This window comes from Gigantopelta aegis, unplaced genomic scaffold, assembly GCF_016097555.1.
Source record: "Gigantopelta aegis isolate Gae_Host unplaced genomic scaffold, Gae_host_genome ctg5127_pilon_pilon:::debris, whole genome shotgun sequence".
NCBI classification, from domain to species: Eukaryota; Metazoa; Mollusca; class Gastropoda; order Neomphalida; family Peltospiridae; genus Gigantopelta; species Gigantopelta aegis.
The window spans coordinates 1,731-20,672 of NW_024534233.1; the positions used below are offsets into that span (position 1 = coordinate 1,731).

General features: G+C 35.1%; 1 protein-coding gene across 1 annotated transcript; it reads right to left on the bottom strand.

Annotated features, from left to right (window-relative positions):
• Nucleotides 1-9,441: 9,441 nt before the first annotated feature.
• LOC121366264 (tigger transposable element-derived protein 6-like) lies at nucleotides 9,442-10,392 on the bottom strand. Its single transcript, XM_041490775.1, has one exon. It carries the CDS (start codon nucleotides 10,390-10,392, stop codon nucleotides 9,442-9,444), a length of 951 nt encoding a protein of 316 aa, XP_041346709.1.
• Nucleotides 10,393-18,942: the final 8,550 nt, after the last annotated feature.

Below are 18,942 nucleotides of genomic sequence, written 5' to 3' on the forward strand. Positions count from 1 at the left end.
TGGTATTTTCGTTTAATTCGGGCACAAATTAGCCTGCCCTTCTCCCTCTCCCACCCCTACAAAACAAAACCGGATCCCGTACGCTTATGATTAGTGCATCAGGCCTGTATGGTACCAATTGGTGTGAATGTGTCGGGGGTATGCACACCCTTACCGTGAGGTCCAATTTTTTTTCCATGCAACAGTTATCGACCGTGTTTTAGAACATCGACACGGTCCTTTTTCGTGTTACGCAACACCCCCCAAAAAATCGTGCGCTAACTATATGGACCTATATAAAATGTGAAAATTACAGTAGGATAATGGTTTGCAATAGATTCAGAGTAAGTAATCACGTTTTTTATTTTAAAAATACGGTGATAACTAAAATTTTTTAAAATAACAATTAAAAAGAAAAACATTCCACGTACTTTAGCAGGGCGGACACTGTTGTGTAGGCAATGATCCGAAACATTGTTTTTGTCTCAAAAATCGTTAAACAAATTATTTAATGCAATTAAAATGTTGTATTCGGGATGTAATAATCACAAATCATAAAACGATCCTATATTGTTGATAAAAATATCAAAGAAAAAATCGCAAAAACTTCGATGTGTAGTTTGACCTATATTATCGACACTTGACCCAGATACAATACAATACTTCGCGGGACCAACTGCCAGTGATTTCTTCTTCTTTCACTCCGTCAATAAACATGTCAGAAGAAGTTGCACAAATATAAATTCATGATTCCGATAATAATGTTTTAAACATTTACTTATGTGACATCTCAAGTAACCTATTGCGGTAGGGAGCACATTTTCTACGTCTGCTCGGACTACTGTGCGTCACGCATAAACGTTTCACGTTTTTGACTTCTTAATATTTTTTTTAATCAGTTCCAACTACATTTTGTGCCACACATAAACACATTCTGACCTCCCTCTCCAAGGGCCTAAGCGACAGGGCCCAAAATTAAAAAAAATTAAAAAATGAAGCGGCATAGGCCTAAGCGTACGGGCTCTCATTTTTGGGGGGGATGCAGGCAGATTTCTGCCAGAGTTGAACGAAAATCCCTGAATCTAGATAACAACAATTATTATTCATATTAGCTTTACTGCCAAACAGCAGGGTCTCAGCTAACGGGTAGAGGCAATGGTGTGTGTGTGTGTGTGTGTGTTTTATTTTTTATTTAACGACACCACTAGAGGACACTTATTAATCATCGGCTATTGGATGTCAAACATTTGGTAATTTTGACATACTAGTAGTCTTAGAGAGAAAACCCCCAACATTTTTCCATTAGTAGCAAGGCATCTTTTATATACACCATCCCAAAGACAGGATAGTACATACCACAGCCTTTGATATACCAGTCATGGAGCACTGGCTGGAACGAGAAATAGCCCAGTGAGCCCGCCGATGGGAATCAATCCCAAACCAGCTGCCCTTTACCACTGGGCTGCATCCCGCCCCTGGTGTGGGAGGAATGCATTTGGGGGGGGGGGGGGATAATATAAAAATAGTTTATTGATACTGATGTTTTAAGTATGTAACCTTCCTGAAATGACCACAAAAAGGTGTCTTGCACCTTCCATGCTCATTGGTTCATTGTTTAAATCCTAGTTACAGCCATGAACAGCTATATAGGGTTGCAAATGAATCACTACATATTTTTACATGGATTACAACTAATATTGTGTCAGAGTAAAATGATGGAAATACATGGTGAAAAGGTTTTAGGCCAGCTCATTTGCCCGAAATGCTATACCTGGATAGTATTCAAATAATATATAAAGGCAAATAGATGACCAGTGTATATAACTTGTGAATGTCCCCTAGGTGGGGATGGAGATCACAATAGTTTTGCGAATTTCGTTAATGTCGTGTCCCCTGACCCCCCCCCCCCCCACCCCCTCAGGTAGGAGACAAATTCATTAAACCATCTATCATATAGACAAATGCATTTAAACTATTATGTTTTCAGAAATACTAGACCATTTCCAACCAAATTTATTTGGTAGTTGCTCTCACCCATGGAAAACCCAAAACCATGAATTTGGTCATTTTAATCCCCCTAGGAAAATGGGTGCTCCGCACTCCATGTGTTTGGTAGTTGTGGTCAGCAATTTACTCAAGTGTGAAGCACTATGGCAAGTATCTTGTGTCACAATAAATTACGGAAATGCATAAAATCCTTTTTACTATTTCTATTATTCTAATATCAGTGTTCAGGGTTTCTGCCAGAGGGTATGAAAGGTAAAATTATGTACCCTAAAATCTTGGGAATTAATGGATACGTTTTAATAATTTTTAGAATGATTATAGTAAGATAGCTGCTGCTTAAAGTGTGTACATGAAATACAGTGTCCAATTTAAAAAGATTCCAAACCCCATAACCACCTAGTTGCGGCAGTTATGATGTGGAGTTTTCAAGTACCCTCAAATTATTGATTACTGGTGTCCTTTACTTTTGACCGTATGACCCAAAAGTTGCATGCACACAGCAAATAGTTTCCAGTTTTACATACCTTACCATGGTAACCAATAGTTTGCATTGGTTACCATGGTAACAGTTTCGATCTGGGTACCATGGTAACATATAGTTTTGAACTGGTTACCATGGTAACAGAATTAATAAGCTTCGTATATCTTTCCTACAGGCATAGTACAATTATGTCACTATACATTGTTGTTTTTTCTCAGTCCTTGAGAAATTTGTTTTGTTTTGCATTGGTTACCGTGTTAACAGAATTAACCATTTTCACCCATCTCTTGTGAGCTTATTATTACATCATTATACAGTGATTTGTATTCAAATAAATTCATTTAAAACATTTCATATGGGAAACAGTTCCTCTTTTTTCATTGGTTACCATGGTAACAGAATTAATTATGTTCATTTGAAAATGTGAGGAAGTGAAAGGGCATATACCTTTTTTAAAATCTTGTGTCATTTGACAAAGATATATAAAGTAATAGAGATAGTATACATATTTTTAGTGTAGGTAATGTTGGACACAATGTCCACAAGTTACAAAAATGCGTTGATGGTAGTATGTGCATTTGACCCTATTATTCAAAAACAAAATTGGCTATCTACTTAATTCTTTTTCTAAATCGAGTAGTATGGTTAATAGATCACACCATAGACTTAAATTAAAACCAAAATATTAGTTTTAAATTAAAATTTTCATAATTATTAATAAAAAATGGTATATTGAAAGTTGCAGGTGTTGCCATGGTAACATAAATAATATAACTGACTATAAAATGTTAGTGTTATGTAGGTGGATATTCTTAGTATATATGTGTATAATTTCATGCTGAAATGTCAACTGATTTTAATAATATTACCAGAAATGTATAATAGTTAATGTTGGAAATTATGTTCATAATTTACAAAAAAATGCGTTGATAGCCGAATGCGCATCTGACCCTATTTTTCAGAAAAACCGCGGTTGTCGACTTAATTATTTCTTTACATCAAGCAGTATGGTTAATAAATCACAGCATAGACTTAAATTGAAAAATATATATTAGTTTTTAATTAAAGTTTTCATAATTATTAATGGAAATATGGTATATTGAAATTTGCAGGTGTTGCCATGGTAACATAAATAATAGAACTGACTATAAAATGTTAGCGTTATGTAGGTGGATATTCTTAGTATATATGAGTTTAATTTCATGCTGAAATGTCAACTGATTTTAATAATATTACCAGAAATGTATAATAGTTAATGTTGGAAATTATGTTCATAATTTACAAAAATGCGTTGATAGCCGAATGCGCATCTGACCCTATTTTTCAGAAAAACCGCGTTTGTCAACTTAATTTTTTCATTACATCAAGCAGTATGGTTAATAAATCACAGCATAGACTTAAATGGAAAAATATATATTAGTTTTTAATTAAAGTTTTCATAATTATTAATGAAAATATGGTATATTGAAATTTGCAGGTGTTGCCATGGTAACATAAATAATATAACTGACTATAAAATGTTACCGTTACGTAGGTGGATATTCTTAGTATATATGAGTGTAATTTCATGCTGAAATGTCAACTGATTTTAATAATATTACCAGAAATGTATAATAGTTAATGTTGGAAATTATGTTCATAATTTACAAAAATGCGTTGATAGCCGAATGCACATTCTGACCCTATTTTTTTAGAAAAAACGTGATTGTCGACTTAATTTTTTGTTTACATCAAGCAGTATGGTTAATAAATCACAGCATAGACTTAAATTAAAAGACAAATATTAGTTTTTAATTAAAGTTTTCATAATTATTAATGAAAATATGGTATATTGAAATTTGCAGCTGTTGCCATGGTAACATAAACAATATAACTGACTATAAAATGTTAACATTACGTAGGTGGATATTCTTAGTATATATGTGTGTAATTTTATGCTGAAATGTCAACTGATTTTAATAATATTACTAAAAATGTATAATAGATAATGTTGGACATTATCTTCATAATTTACAAAAAAGCGTTGATGACAGTATGTGCATTGCACCCTATTATTCTGAAAAAAATGGCAGTCTACTTAATTTTTTCTTTAAATCAATCACTATGCTTAATAAATCACAGCATACACTTAAATTAAAAGAAAAAATAGTAGTGTTTTATTCATGTTTTCTTAATTATTAATAAAAAAATTGTATATTGAAATTTGCAGCTGTTGCCATGGTAACATAAATAAAATAACCATCTACAAAATGCTATCATTATGTAGGTGGATCATTATGGTATATATGGGTGTAATTTCATGTTAAAATGTCCATGGATTTTAATAAAATTACTAGAAATGTAGAACAGGTGAAAATTCTTTAAATTTAACAAAAAGAATGCGGCAGGATAAGGGTTAATATACATACATTGTTTTTCTGCTTAATTGATCATTTGAACCATTAAGGAACAACAAAGTATGTTACTCTACGACAAAATGTAAACACACGTTTCCGAACATTGTTGGCCGCCATTTTGTTTTTTATCGTTCGGCTCGGTTCGGTTTTATTCAGTTGGGTAAATTCCTAGGATGGATTCGATTGAGTGCTCGCCTGTAAATCGATGCAACAGTTCATGCAAGCACGTTATATAAATTAATCAATTACACTTCAACACTTCATCTTTTCACCAAACATTGAAGAAGGGGGTACCGAATTCTTAAAGGTAAATATGACTTTTTGTTAAGCTATGTATACTAAAGTAGATAAAGTACAGTTCCTTTAGGATAAGGGGAACTGGCCCAAACTTTATCTACATTCTTTCCTCTTTTTATATATATTTTTTTACATTACAAATTCCACTCATTTTAATCACAAATTCCACTCAACCTTTTTATTTTCACTTGCAAATAGAGTTTATTAGAAATTAGCGAGAAAAATTTGGCGGAGTTACATCCTCTAATCGCATTCCAGTTCCGGCGCGTTCCGCTAAGAGCTGGCATGGCCGATGACCACAGTTGTTTGTGAATCTTCAGCTGAGATTTATGCATGCCAGCCCCTGGCATCATAAGTGTCCCCACCTATGCTTTAAAAATAAAGAATGATACAGGTAAAAATTAAGTTGATGAAATTACGTTTCGTTATAATTGACCATGTGTTAAATATAGGAGATAAATCTAGCGAGCTGTCATCCACCCTGATTGTTTTGCTTTTCTTGCATGGAACTTTTGAAAGAAAAAAAAATTCAAAGCTGCAATCTCGCCTCACATTAATTATCATAATTTCATTTAAATGTACAAACACACTTACAGTTTTAATTAATTGTGTGTGACAGTGACACAGTTGTAACAGATAATAGAAACATATGTTTATAGTGAACACATTTTTTCATACTATGGAATTTACTACAAGTTATTTATTTCTGAGCCACTTGTTTTCTAAATTACATGTAGACATGTACACACAACAATAGTATATTTTTGTTATTTCCAAAACACTTATTTTTATTTTTACGTCAAACCAAATTGTTTTCATTACTAGTAAATTTTTACAGTTTAGCTAAATTTCCAGACCCTATGCTAATTCCGCACACTACTCTTATTGGGGTTTTTTAAAATTTCCACACCCTATGCTAATTCCGCTCCCTACTTTTAATTGATTTTCGGAAATTTTCCAGACCCTATGCTTATTCAGCCCAGGGCTATGTTTATTAGGCACTCGAGAGTATGAAAATTAATAAAATAAATAGCATACCTTCATTATTGATTATGAAAATTGATTGTAATAGCATATCTTGGGTTAGAGCATCACAGCATCAATCCTGGATGTGTTTAACCTTTAGACTACTGGATAATTTTTAACAAAAACCATGTTGAGTGGGTACAAGTTTATAATTTTTACTGACATATATTCACTTAAATGTTTTATAAATACATGAAATAAAGTTCATATATATGAATCAGTAAGTATTATTTTTGTGGGGTTTTGTGATTTTTATGATTTTTAGATGAGTTAATGGTGATTAAAATTAGGCAAAAAAATGTAAAAGTCGCGTTTGCTTACTGACATTTGTGGCCAGCTGTCCAGTATTTATGTCCATTATTCCCGATAACAGTGGTTTTCTGACCAGAATTTAAATTAAAAAAACCCTGATTCATATTGCAATATTTGCAGTCCTTGGTTTTTGAAAATTACAGGTGAGTGGAAAATCGCACACCTCCATATGCTAAGGCAAGTGAAAAATTACTCTCCAGAATAAATAAAATAGGCAGTGTAGCTGCGATTGGATTTTGACTGGTATGTCTACAAAATTGTCTATTAGACCAGTATTTCCCGATTTCTTCAACAAAGAGAAATACCAGTTTAATGACTTCCATGTTTTTAATTTTTATTGTTTTAATAAAAGGACCTTCATATCAGCTATGAAAATTGTAGATTTTTTTAAACAGTGGAAATATATATACACATGTATTTTACGTGCGATGTTTTTCACAGTCGTCAGATTAAAATTACGTGCGCTGTACGATTGCACCCGCACACCTTAAAAAGTAACGTCTGTATTTGGCCATTTTTGTTGTTGGTAAAACAATAAAATTTATTGTCAAATTAGCTGTCACAATCGGCTATCGATCCCTGAAAATGACTGCGATGTGCCGCCATTGTTGTCAAGCGAAAATCTGACCAAAAACCACTTTTTGAACTCAAAATTTCAAGGTATTTTCAATTGAAAAAAATCAAAATGAAAGCCACCATTTTGAAAAGAAATCTTTTTTTCTTTTATTTTATTTCCATTTCTGGTGAGAGAGCTGATAGGTGACGTTCCTTATGAATTGATTATCAGGATCAAGTTTGGATGCCATGTTTACTGAAGAAAAAGAAAAAAACCTAGGAAATAATTCATCAATAAATTAATTCACAAAGCCGTGGAAAAAGAGAAAACAAATCATAAAAAGTTTGTTTTATTTAATGACGCCACTAGAAAAAACAAAACAAACCATGACACCTAACAAATAATATTCCATAGCTAGCTAAAAGCAATCATATGCACAGAGACAAAAAAATCATATGCAGAGGATCCAAGAATTAAAAAAAAGAAAGAATTTATCTAAATATATATTCCCCATCTCAAGATATGTTTATTACCCCAAAATCATCAATAAACAAGCATTTTGAGAGTACTGCTAAAGCAATACATGTCCCCGACAAGGCCCAAATTGTCTTTTTAATCTCCTAAATTCAAGGGCCATAACTCTGAAAAGTAGGTAAATCACCACAAAACTTCATCTTAATATATAAAGCTGTATACAAAATTTCATCTTGATATCTCCAGGCATTGCAAAAATTCAGAAAACTAATTTTCTCATCTCCTAAGTTCAAGGGCCATAACTCTGGTAAAAATGGGTAAATCAATATGAAAGTCAAAATTGATCTGTAACAGTACGTGATAAACCTATTTATAAACATTTGAGCTCAATATCTAAAAGTCTTGAACGGAATTTTTTTTCTCACATCTCCTAAGTTCAAGGGACATAACTGCATCAAAAATGGGTAAATCACCATGAAAGTCAAACTTGATCTGTAACAGTACGTTGTAAACCTATACACAAAATTTCAGCTGAATATCTCAAAGCCGGATGGATGGACGGATGGAGATGAAACCTAATCACCTCAGGTTGGACCGGTTGGGGACTAATAATAAATTAATTCATAAAGCAAAACAAAAATATTTTACAAACAAAAATCATTACACTTAAATAATATTCCATAGAGAGCTATTAAAAGCAGTCAAATGCACAGAAAATCCAAGAATGTTTTTTTAATTAGTTTAAATATATATTCCCCATCTCAAAATATTTTTATTAGTGAAAAATAAAAATAATAAATTGACAAACATAAATCATTACACTTTAATAATATTCCACAAAGAGCTATTTAAAGGCATACTGTCACAGACCACTGACCTATTAAAGGTAGGGTCAACTCAAACAAGAGCCTTATGTGTTGGAAAGATGCATACCGGGACCACCAACACATACTGACACTTTAGCAAATGAAAAACGCGTAATTTTAGAGTTAATAAAAAAACATGATTATTCCTGCTAACTGGGGGCAGCCATTTTGTTTCGTTTTTGTGACGTCCGGTGGGATAGCTTGGGGCGAAGTGACGTCAGCTCCTGACCATCTCCTGTATGTACACAGGGTTCATACACTTCAAATGGTTTCATTTTCCAGGACTTTTAAGGGCTATTTTCGTTCATTTTCCAGGACTATTTTACCTTTTTCCAGGGATCTGAATATATGACTTGGAAAGAAGTTTTTGTTTAACGACACCCTAGCAGATTGTTTAGTCAGTGGCTGCTATGTCTCCAACATACAATACTTGTTACACATGGTCTACAGTAGTCACACCCCACTCTGGATATAACTTTTGGATGGTAAAGTTGTAAACTAAAACTGTTGAAATAAAATATTTTATTAACTACATTTGTTGTACATTGTACAAAATAGTGATATAAACATGTATCTAATACTCAAATAGAATACATATATATATATACACACATACACACACTTATTTATATATATATATATATATATATACATATATATATATATATATATACATATATATATATACATATATATACATATACATATATATACATATATATATATATACATATATATATATATATATACACAGTGAAACCCCTCTATTAAGACCACCTGTGGGACTTATGAAAATTGGTCTTAATAGTGGGGTGGTCCTATTACCGAATTACTAACATTTAGAAGGTTTTTAATATTTTAATTGTGTTGTGTATAAAGTGATAAAAAAAACAACAAAAGAAATGTACTACAAATATTTATTTGAATTACATAATATATTTGTCAACATGAAATGAACCGTACAATATAACTGAGCACTAAGAAAATGAAAATTAAAAATGTACATGTATATAAAGTCAATCAGTATGCATGTGTGAACTCTGGATCTTAGTTGTCTATTGTTGACTGCTTAGATGAACACTTAACATGAACAGCCCGAGTTTCAAGTTCCTCTTGTGCTTTCTGCATCAATTCTGGGACACCATCAATCTCTTTTGTCAAACAGAACATACTAATCTCTCTTAACCACTTAAGCGCATCTTGGTGGCTGGTAATCAAGCTACCCTCAGTTTTGTCGTCATCGTCGCTGTCATTTACAGATGGTTCCACATTTTCCTCACTTTCCTTTCCATTGATTCTGTGCACCAGTGTATCCTCCCAGTCTTCTTCTAAATTCTCACAAACGGGCAAATCAAAGTCCATGTTTGAATATTCCTCAACACTCATGTGATCATCTATCTCAAGTCTACCATTTGCCATGACAACTAGCTCACGAAGTTTACTTAGGTGCACATCATCATCGGGATCATCATCTTCATTTGTTGGCGTTGCAGCACTGCGAATACCAGCCTTTGCAAAACATCGCTTCACAGTTTCCGTTCTCACATCTTTAACTGCAGCTTTCAACCACTGTACAGCATCCAACACAGAGACACTTTTTGCAACATCAGCTGAGCTGACATTTTCTTCACTGTCCAGTCGAGCTATCACTGATCTGAGAAGCCGTTTTCTATAACCCATCTTCATAGCCTGGATAATGCCTTGGTCTAGTGGCTGCAATTTCGACGTTGTATTGGCAGGAAGAAACACGACTTTCACGTTTGTTAATTTTGTACTGGCATGTGAAGTGGCATTATCAAGAAGAAGTAAAACCTTATGTTTTGATAGTCTCATGCATTTATCAAAGTCCTTTATCCATTCTGTGAACAGGAATCCTGTCATCCAGGCTTTCTTGTTCGATTTCCATGTCACTTGAAGACGGGCAACGTTTATGTTCCGAAAACAACGTGGTTTAGCTGCCTTTCCAATCACAAGTGGCTTGTCGAAGTGACCTTCCATATTTACACACACGGCTACAGTTATTCGATCTTTGGAATTTTTGCCACCTTTGCATTCTTCACCCGTACTCGTAATGTTTTGTCAGGTAGAGCCCGATAAAACAGTCCAGTCTCATCCATGTTATAAATGTCACACGAAGCGTAACCCGAAACAATGTCAGGCAACTTTTCCATCCACTTCGTGACATCCTTCGCTGGCACTTTCTCCACTGATTATTCCAAAGGCTATATTGTGTCGTTGCCTGAATCTGTTTAACCAGCTATTTGAAGCCTTAAACTCACTTTCTGCAATTCCAAGTTCAGTTGCATATTTCAAAGCTTTCATTTTTAACATGGGGCCTGAAATCGGTACATCTTGACCGCGCATGCGTTGAAACCATTCCCACATTAATGTATTCAGCTGTTCTACGGGAGAACGTACACATAAACGTTTTCGATCATTATCTTTATTTTTCTCGTAGCCATCCAAAATCTCTGCCTTTCTTTTCAATATTAACTGTACTTCCGTTTTTCCGATACCAAATTTCTCTGCAAGTGTGCGTTGACTTTTTCCTGGACTGTCATTTATGAAAGTAACTTTTTCTTTCAAAGTCAATTCACAACATTATTTACCCTTTTTGGGGGTTCCCATTTCAAACGTTGATATTACCTCTGCCGATATAACGGAAGAAATACGGCATTCGTAGTGTTTACCGTTTACCTCACTTCGAGAGGGTCAAAAACAAAACAAAACACAACTCACTTTATGGCCTCAGTCATTACACATCTCAATAACGGATAACAACACTTCTTTTGTTTCCTAGTGAATTAGTCGGTATATTTATTCTATTGTGTCCTAATTATCATTAACACATTTTATTAGACTCGGTAGATTTAGGCTGTATCTTCGAACAACAGGTACATAAGCATTAAACACGTGTCATGCCGACTTCTGACCTGTATCGTTTCTTTCAACATCAAACATGATTATGGCGACTTTCTGCTGGAATGGCTATTGCAATTTGTATAGACAGTTTATTGGTTACAATGCTATTTAATTGACGCGTGGAACGCCTGTTCTCGTAATCCGAATGAGTGTAGGCTCTAGAGTCTGATGACTGGCTTGCAGGCAATCAGCGCGTTACATCGCTTCATTAATATTAATCAGTTGACAATGTTTTCCGGAAACTGAAAGTTGGTTATGTGAACAGATTGCGATGGGCGGTTTTTCAACGACTTAAACGTGTATCTCTCTTTAACAGTTTCAATTCATTTCAAAAGACAGAACATTGGTGTTTACTTTACTTCCTGTTACCTGTTCCAGTCTCGGCTAAAACAAAGCAAGCATTAAATTTAGATCAGTTATTATTGAACAGCCTTGGGAATGAACAAATCTGACATATTGATATCGTAATTTGGTCGCACTGGCGGGGTCGAAATATACGCAAAACGACGATCGGGACTGACTTTACTGGTCGTAATCCACAATAGCGGGGTGGTCTGAATACTGGGTAATTTTTACTATTAAATATGAAGGAAATATTCCGGTCTTCTAAAAAGTGATCTGTTTAGTGGGGTGGTCTTAGAATCGGGGTGGTCGTTAGGTGGGGTTTCACTGTATATATATATATGGGATTTTTTATTATTATTATTATTATTATTTATTTTTATTTTTTTTGGTGGAGGGATTCTAGACAACTTTCACCTCTATCAAAATAATCGTCAGTTAAGCAGGCAGTCATCTGTGTATGGATATCTATTTTATTTCTAAATTGTAGAGAAAATATTAAGTTGAATTTGAGAAAGATGAAAGTAAAACATTGCACAGTCCGTCAAATATAAGTTTTAAAATAATATGTTTAATAGCAGGTGCGGATCTAGACATGTGTAAAGGGGAGAGGGGTGTCACAGCATTGTAAAAGGAACAAGTTGAGTTTGTGCAAGGCAAATGAGCCGAGATCCGAAAGGGATCCACATATATTCGTAATGAAGACGAGAAGAGACGCGTTTTCAGGACAGTTTACCACACCCCCAAGCCTTGAAATAAGTGGCCGGTCACGGTCATTGTCCGGTACAAATTTGTAACTTGTCAGTAACTATGTTGATTGCGCCGGTCACCATGTCCGAAGCTCACGTTGCTGTTTTGGAGTCGAATACACTTAATGCACTGATTAAAAAAAAATTTGATTACGAATGAAAAAATACAAATGTGTACCAGTGGGATTCGAACAGGTTCGTGGGGCACTTGACAGTCCAAATCTACAGTCCGCGTACCTGTTTAGTAGGATTTTTTATAGTCTCGATTTTGCGGGAACTTACATTGTGAAAAGTGATGTCACGCATATTAGTAATTGACCTTTCGTACTTAGCGTATACTTCCTGTGGCGTTTTCGTTTAAAGTTTGCAATTCAAATTGCCTCGTGGTTAAAGGATGTTGAACAAAATAACTTCAGTCTTTGCTGCAAAAGAACAGACAGGTACCGATAATGACAAATCAACTGTCCCTGTTCCCAGTATCCGTGGCGGGCAGCTGCTGATTAAATCGTCCCCCAAAAATTCCCAAACGAATATCCCGCAGAATAGTATCTTAAAATCTAGCACTGAACTAAAATGGTAAAAGGAGTATTTAGTTAAACCAAATGCCTCTTTGTGGCTACAGTTTGAAGAAAACACCAAAGGCGAGGTTACACTTATGACGTGCTCGCTCTGCAAAACATTTAAAAAAGAAATGCAGTATAATCACGATTTTTCGGACGCATGGATCAAAGAGTCCACAAATCTGCGTGTGTCAAATGATAAAGATCACTTGGCAACCAAAAATATAGAATATTACCACAAACAAGACACTGATGACATTGAAAAAAATGGACGAGTCCGAGTCAGATCATCACGAATCTGAAAGTTCAACACAAAGTGATAGTGACAACAGTTTCATGGGTTTCTTAAGCCCTATCCTAACCGGCCGCGAGCGATTATTTTAGAAATCATGGACTTCCATTGCCGCATATGCGTGCGACGGGACAGATTTATATGTCGCGTCGCACGCGTGCTGTTAGGATACGGCAATTGAAATCCATGATTTCTAAAATAATCGCTCATGTAGCTCGCGGCTGGTTAGGATACAGCTTTACTAGAGGACATATATTAATGCATCATAGACTAGTAAGTACGTAACAATAACAAATGTCATCATTTGGTGACTATTGCCTTAATTGCTGCATTGGTTATTTAGTAATTAAATATATCAATTATTAAACAACACAAAACATAATTTATTTCATTTTTATTTACAATGTTTTGTGACAGGTACAATTTCGTTCATGTCAGGCACAAATTGATTGGTGCAGGACATTGTGCAGTCCTCGCCACCAGCAAAATCAAGGCGAGCTGAAGATGACTCTCCTGATATTGTTCTAGGCGAGCAATCACATGATGTATCAAATAAAATGCATTAAATATTTTAGTGAGAGGCGATCAGTTTGCCACTCTCCTAAAACCTTCCAGGTGAGTGTGGAGGGGAGCGGGAGTGATCACTCGCCTTTCCTGGCGAAGACTGTTGTGTCAGGTACACTAAAATGTTTTATTTCAAGGCTTGCACCCCGATATCCAGAGGACGGTACGGCCCTGCGTTTAATGGGAGCTGGAACACGAAATAGGTACTGGGGGAAATATCGTCTGGTTTATTGCTGCATACATTTGCACATAAGAAAATATGCAGACTCTTCTTAGCTGAACGCTATCAGCCTATTTGAAAAATAAAAAATTGAGTGGATTAAAAAAAAAGTTTTTTTGTTTAACTCTTTGAGGCCTGGCGGCCATTTTGGATCTGAGCCCTAGGTAGTGTTTACTGCTAATGCCCTATTGCATAATGAAGGATTTCATGAAAAAGCTATAGCTCTCAGAAAAATGCCTGTAACTTTATAATTAATAAACATATGCACACCAAATTTTGTGTGATATTTAATATTGTGTGTACCAATAAGAATATATGCTATTTTCAAATTATTATAATTGTAAAATGATTTTAATTGTCTCTAAATGATGAAAGTAAAGAAAAAATTGAACAAATCTTACTTTCTTTTATTCAGTTCTACTGAAACAAAGCTGGACATTTTGCCTTCTGGTAAGGCTTGAAACAACCCACACACAGGTTAACATTACACTGTTCACAGCCTGAGGTTGGTTCACGTCTAACACCCTGAAGGCTGCACTGCTTGCATGTCCGTTTTTTGCCAAGAACCACTGGCCAGTGTAAAAGTCCATCTGTGGCTTTCTTCTGTACACTCTCCCTCTTCCTCTTGTGCCAGTACGTTCCAACTAGCTGTTTTGTCAAGTTTTGACGAAATTCCAGTTGACATCTTTCCTTCTTCCTTCCTGTCTTGGAAGTCATTTGGTGATTTGCCGATTCTTTCATCATAATGAATGCATTTATGATCGAAATGTCAATCAAAAACCAAAACAAATATTTCCACCACTTGGCTGCCCTTCGCGAAACTGAATAAGATGACCGCAACTGATCTGCCCTATTGACTCCATTCATGTATGTAGTATAGGATTTCACTGCTTGGGGACAGGGAACATCCACTTGTGTGCCGTCTTTCTTTTTCGTTTCACAGTGGTTCGTTCCAGTGGATTTGATAAAGTTGATAGGATATTCACTGTCCGCTTGTCATGCCATGCCACAGCTATCATGCTTCCTTCCTTTTGTTCTATTATCATTTCACCTTGGTGTTTCAACTTCGCTTGGGTTACACTGGCCGGCAAATACTTTCTATTGGTTCGTACTGTACCACAAGCATACGTTTTGTTGTCAAGAAGTTCTTGAAACAGTGGCACAGAAGTGAAGTAATTATCACAATACACACAGTGATTTTTCCCCCATATGTATATGGCCAGTTTCAACAACATTGTTGGCTTTGCCTGTATACACCTGAAAGTCGTTCAGAAAACCATTGTGCGGATGTGCCCGTGCCCATATCTTTATGCCACGTTTTGTTGGTTTGAGGGGTAGGTACTGCTTGATTGACAAACGACCAGTATAGGCCACCATTGCTTCGTCTATTGACGTCTCACAGTGGGGCGAATACTGTGTTTTACACTGCACACGAATAGCTTCTAAAAAAGGACGAACATGAGCCAGTTTATCATGTCCTGTTGTCCGCGGTTCGGATAAGTAGAAATATCACAAACGTGAAAATACTGACAAAGCTTGTCAAAGCGGTCACGTGTAATACGATCAGACATACTTGTTGGTCGAAAAAATGCATCCATCGAAAAATACATGTCTTGATTGGGTGCAATCACAATTCCCATAAGAATATTGAATCCAATGAATGCCCGAATTTCATCCGCATTTGTTGCACACCATTTTGGGTCGTCGCCATTTTGTTCGATTCTTGATTGTGCATACCTATTAGTCTCTTGGGCGATTTTCACATACCACTCGTCGGGGAATATTTGTTCAAAAAAATATATTTCCTTTGCATCATTTCCAAGAATGTTTACAGCACCGACAGGTTGCACAAACGCATCTACCTGTATATTGGTCAGGACTGGACTCCACGATGTAGTTCAATTTGGGATTTCCGGTTCGATTTCTTCATTGCCATTCTACCCATTGTGTCCATTTCGAAGCCGTGACAGGGGTAAATCATCGCTATCGCTGCTCAGATCCACATCAGAACTATTATCTCTTCCATCTAAATCAAACGTTTCATTGGGTAGATCATCGTTGGTAAAACCATCGAAATCTGAAAGGCTTTAATTTTCCGAATTAAAAAAATCGCCATTTTCCATTTTGTTTTTCAATGCAAAAAAATTTCGGAAGGAAAACATGGTTCATCTAATGAAGCCAGTTGTAAGAACGCTTTCTATTGGTCACTAGATTGACCTTCAACCTATTGCTAAAGCTGGATAGTAATTATACTGTCCAATGAACTTTCGTTTTACATCTAAGTTGGGTCACGCCTCCAGTCGGCATTCAACAATTACTGCTAGTTGTAAACAACGCGTACAGGCGGGACTCGACTTTTAGCGTAAATGAAAATCACAACGTCAGTCGGAATTCGACCCCAAAGAGTTAACACCACTAGAATACATTGATTTATTATTCATCGGCTATTTGATGTCAAACATTTGGTAATTTTGACAAGTAGTTGTTAGAGGAAACCCGCAACATTTTTTTCCTAATACAGCGAGGTATCTTTTATATCCGCCTTCCCACGGACAGTAAAGCACATACCATGGCCTTTGACCAGCTGTGATGCACTGGTTGGAACCAGAAGAAAAACAAATCAGTTGAATGGATCCACCGAGGTGGTCCGATCCTGTGACGCTGGCACCTCAAGCGAGCACTCAACCGACTGAGCTAATTCCCACCCTGAGTGGATCAAATGACACAGGTAACAAAACTGGCTATCACTGGATTAATAAAGGGAGTTAATTTGTTAAACACTTTACAAAAAACAAACGTGTTACCATTAATTTTTATGAATTATCGAAGTGGATGTAGCAATTTACGTGTGAGACTAGTTGTGGTCGAGGGCACTCTTAGATTTACGTCTAACTTTACTCGTAGCTTAAGCTAACACTTCTTTGTGAAATGGCTCTTCAGTCGTAGATTTACGTTTACGTGCAAAACGTAACTTACGATGTTTAGTGAAATTGGCTCCAGTTCTGTGGTTTTAGATGGAAAAGTCTACTTAATCAATAGTTTTACAGAACTATTTACAGTAATAAACCATGTCCATTACCATTTTAGGGGCAACAGGTAATATTCCACAATACCGGTATGTATTTTTGTGTTTAGACAGCATCAATTAATTGGCTCGTCTGGTTACCAATCAAATACACACCTGCCAATCATGAATCACAGATAGAAGCAACTAACTCTGTGTATCATTTCAGTACGTAGGTTAATGCATGGACAAAACATTGTTAATTATTTCAACTTGTTGTATAGCCACTTTGACAATGGTATTTTATTTTGTATTGAAAAATAATACATATAGTGCTGGATATAATTTTGGATGCTAGTAACCTTTTTAATTATAAAGATATCCAGCTATAATTTGCTATATTAGCTAATTCATACATGGATAATCTATAACTGTACTCATTTTGTACATATCTCTCATAGTTTCTGACCTGGAGACCCCTAAAGTTTACTTTTTTAATCATTTGGAAATTATATTTTTTATATTTTGGGGAACTATTACTTCCTGATTATTTATCACAGATACAAACTATTATTTGATTTGAAGTATATACCTATAGATGTTTCGTTATGAGAAAGCTTATAAATATAGGGTAGGTAGGTAGGAAAAACATTTTATTTTGGAAAATAATTTTATTTATGCATATTAAATAAAGGTGTTGACATGCATGCAGAGGTTATCCAAAATAACCTCTGCATGTATAGAAATGCATTATGCAAGCCAACAATACCATTCATCACAGTGTTTACCCTAGAAATGAAGTAAGGCATGGTAAAGTGACGTTTTGCAGGCATATTTTATTTGCAGTTTTAAATATAAGGGCTTTTTTTTCCATTATACAATTTTCAAAAGGACAAAAACCGTATGGCCATTTTATTTTCTATATCTATTTCATAACTTAATTAAAAAAAAGGAAATATGTACATAGGTGTGTTTAAAGGCTTCTTTTTACATGGGCAACTTATAACGGCAAGGCATTTTGATTTTGAGGGCAACATGGTGCTAACCTATCTGTGGGAGAGTACACCCTTACCGAAATGACTTATATTTTTCACTTATAAGTGAAGTATAAGTCGTTAATACTTTTCAAGTATAAGTGACTTATAAGTAAACGATTAGGATTTTGTATGCAAATGAGGTATCACTTATACAAAGTATATGTGACATATAGGTGAAGTGTTAACCATATATATAAGTGAAGTGTAGGTCATTCGCTTATATTTAACAGAAGTATTAGATATATATAAGTGACTTATAAGTGAAATATAAGTGAAGTGTAAGTGATTCACTGATATTTAACAGAAACTGCTGTATAAGTAAAGTATAGGTGAAGTATAAGTGATTCACTGATATTTTACAAAAATGCTGTATAAGTGAAATATAAGTGAAGTATAAGTGATTCACTGATATTTACAAACATTGCTGTATAAGTGAAGTATAAGTGATTCACTGATATTTAAAAAAAAGAAGACTATAAGTGAAATATAAGTGAAGTATAAGTGATTCACTGATATTTTACAAAAACGCTGTATAAGTGAAGTATAAGTGAAATATAAGTGAATATCAAAGGCTGTGGTATGTTCTGTCCTGATCATATAAAAGATGACTTGCTGCTTTTGAAACATGTAGAGAGCTTCCTCTGAAGACTATGGGTCAGAATTAATTATCAATTTAATTTTTTACATCCAGCAGTTGGTGATGAACTAATCATTAAACAAATGAAAATAGGCAGCAATCTGTCCTTGGAGGCCAAATTTCAATATTCTCGGGCAATTGCTATATTAATGCCACCGCTTACACACCCTATCTGTAAACTAGCTGTCCACAAAACATAAAAATTGAAGCACAATAGTCTT

Excerpts from the sequence above, each read along its gene's own strand:
- LOC121366264 (XM_041490775.1), bottom strand. The coding sequence starts at position 10,392 with ATGGAAGGTCACTTCGACAAGCCACTTGTGATTGGAAAGGCAGCTAAA.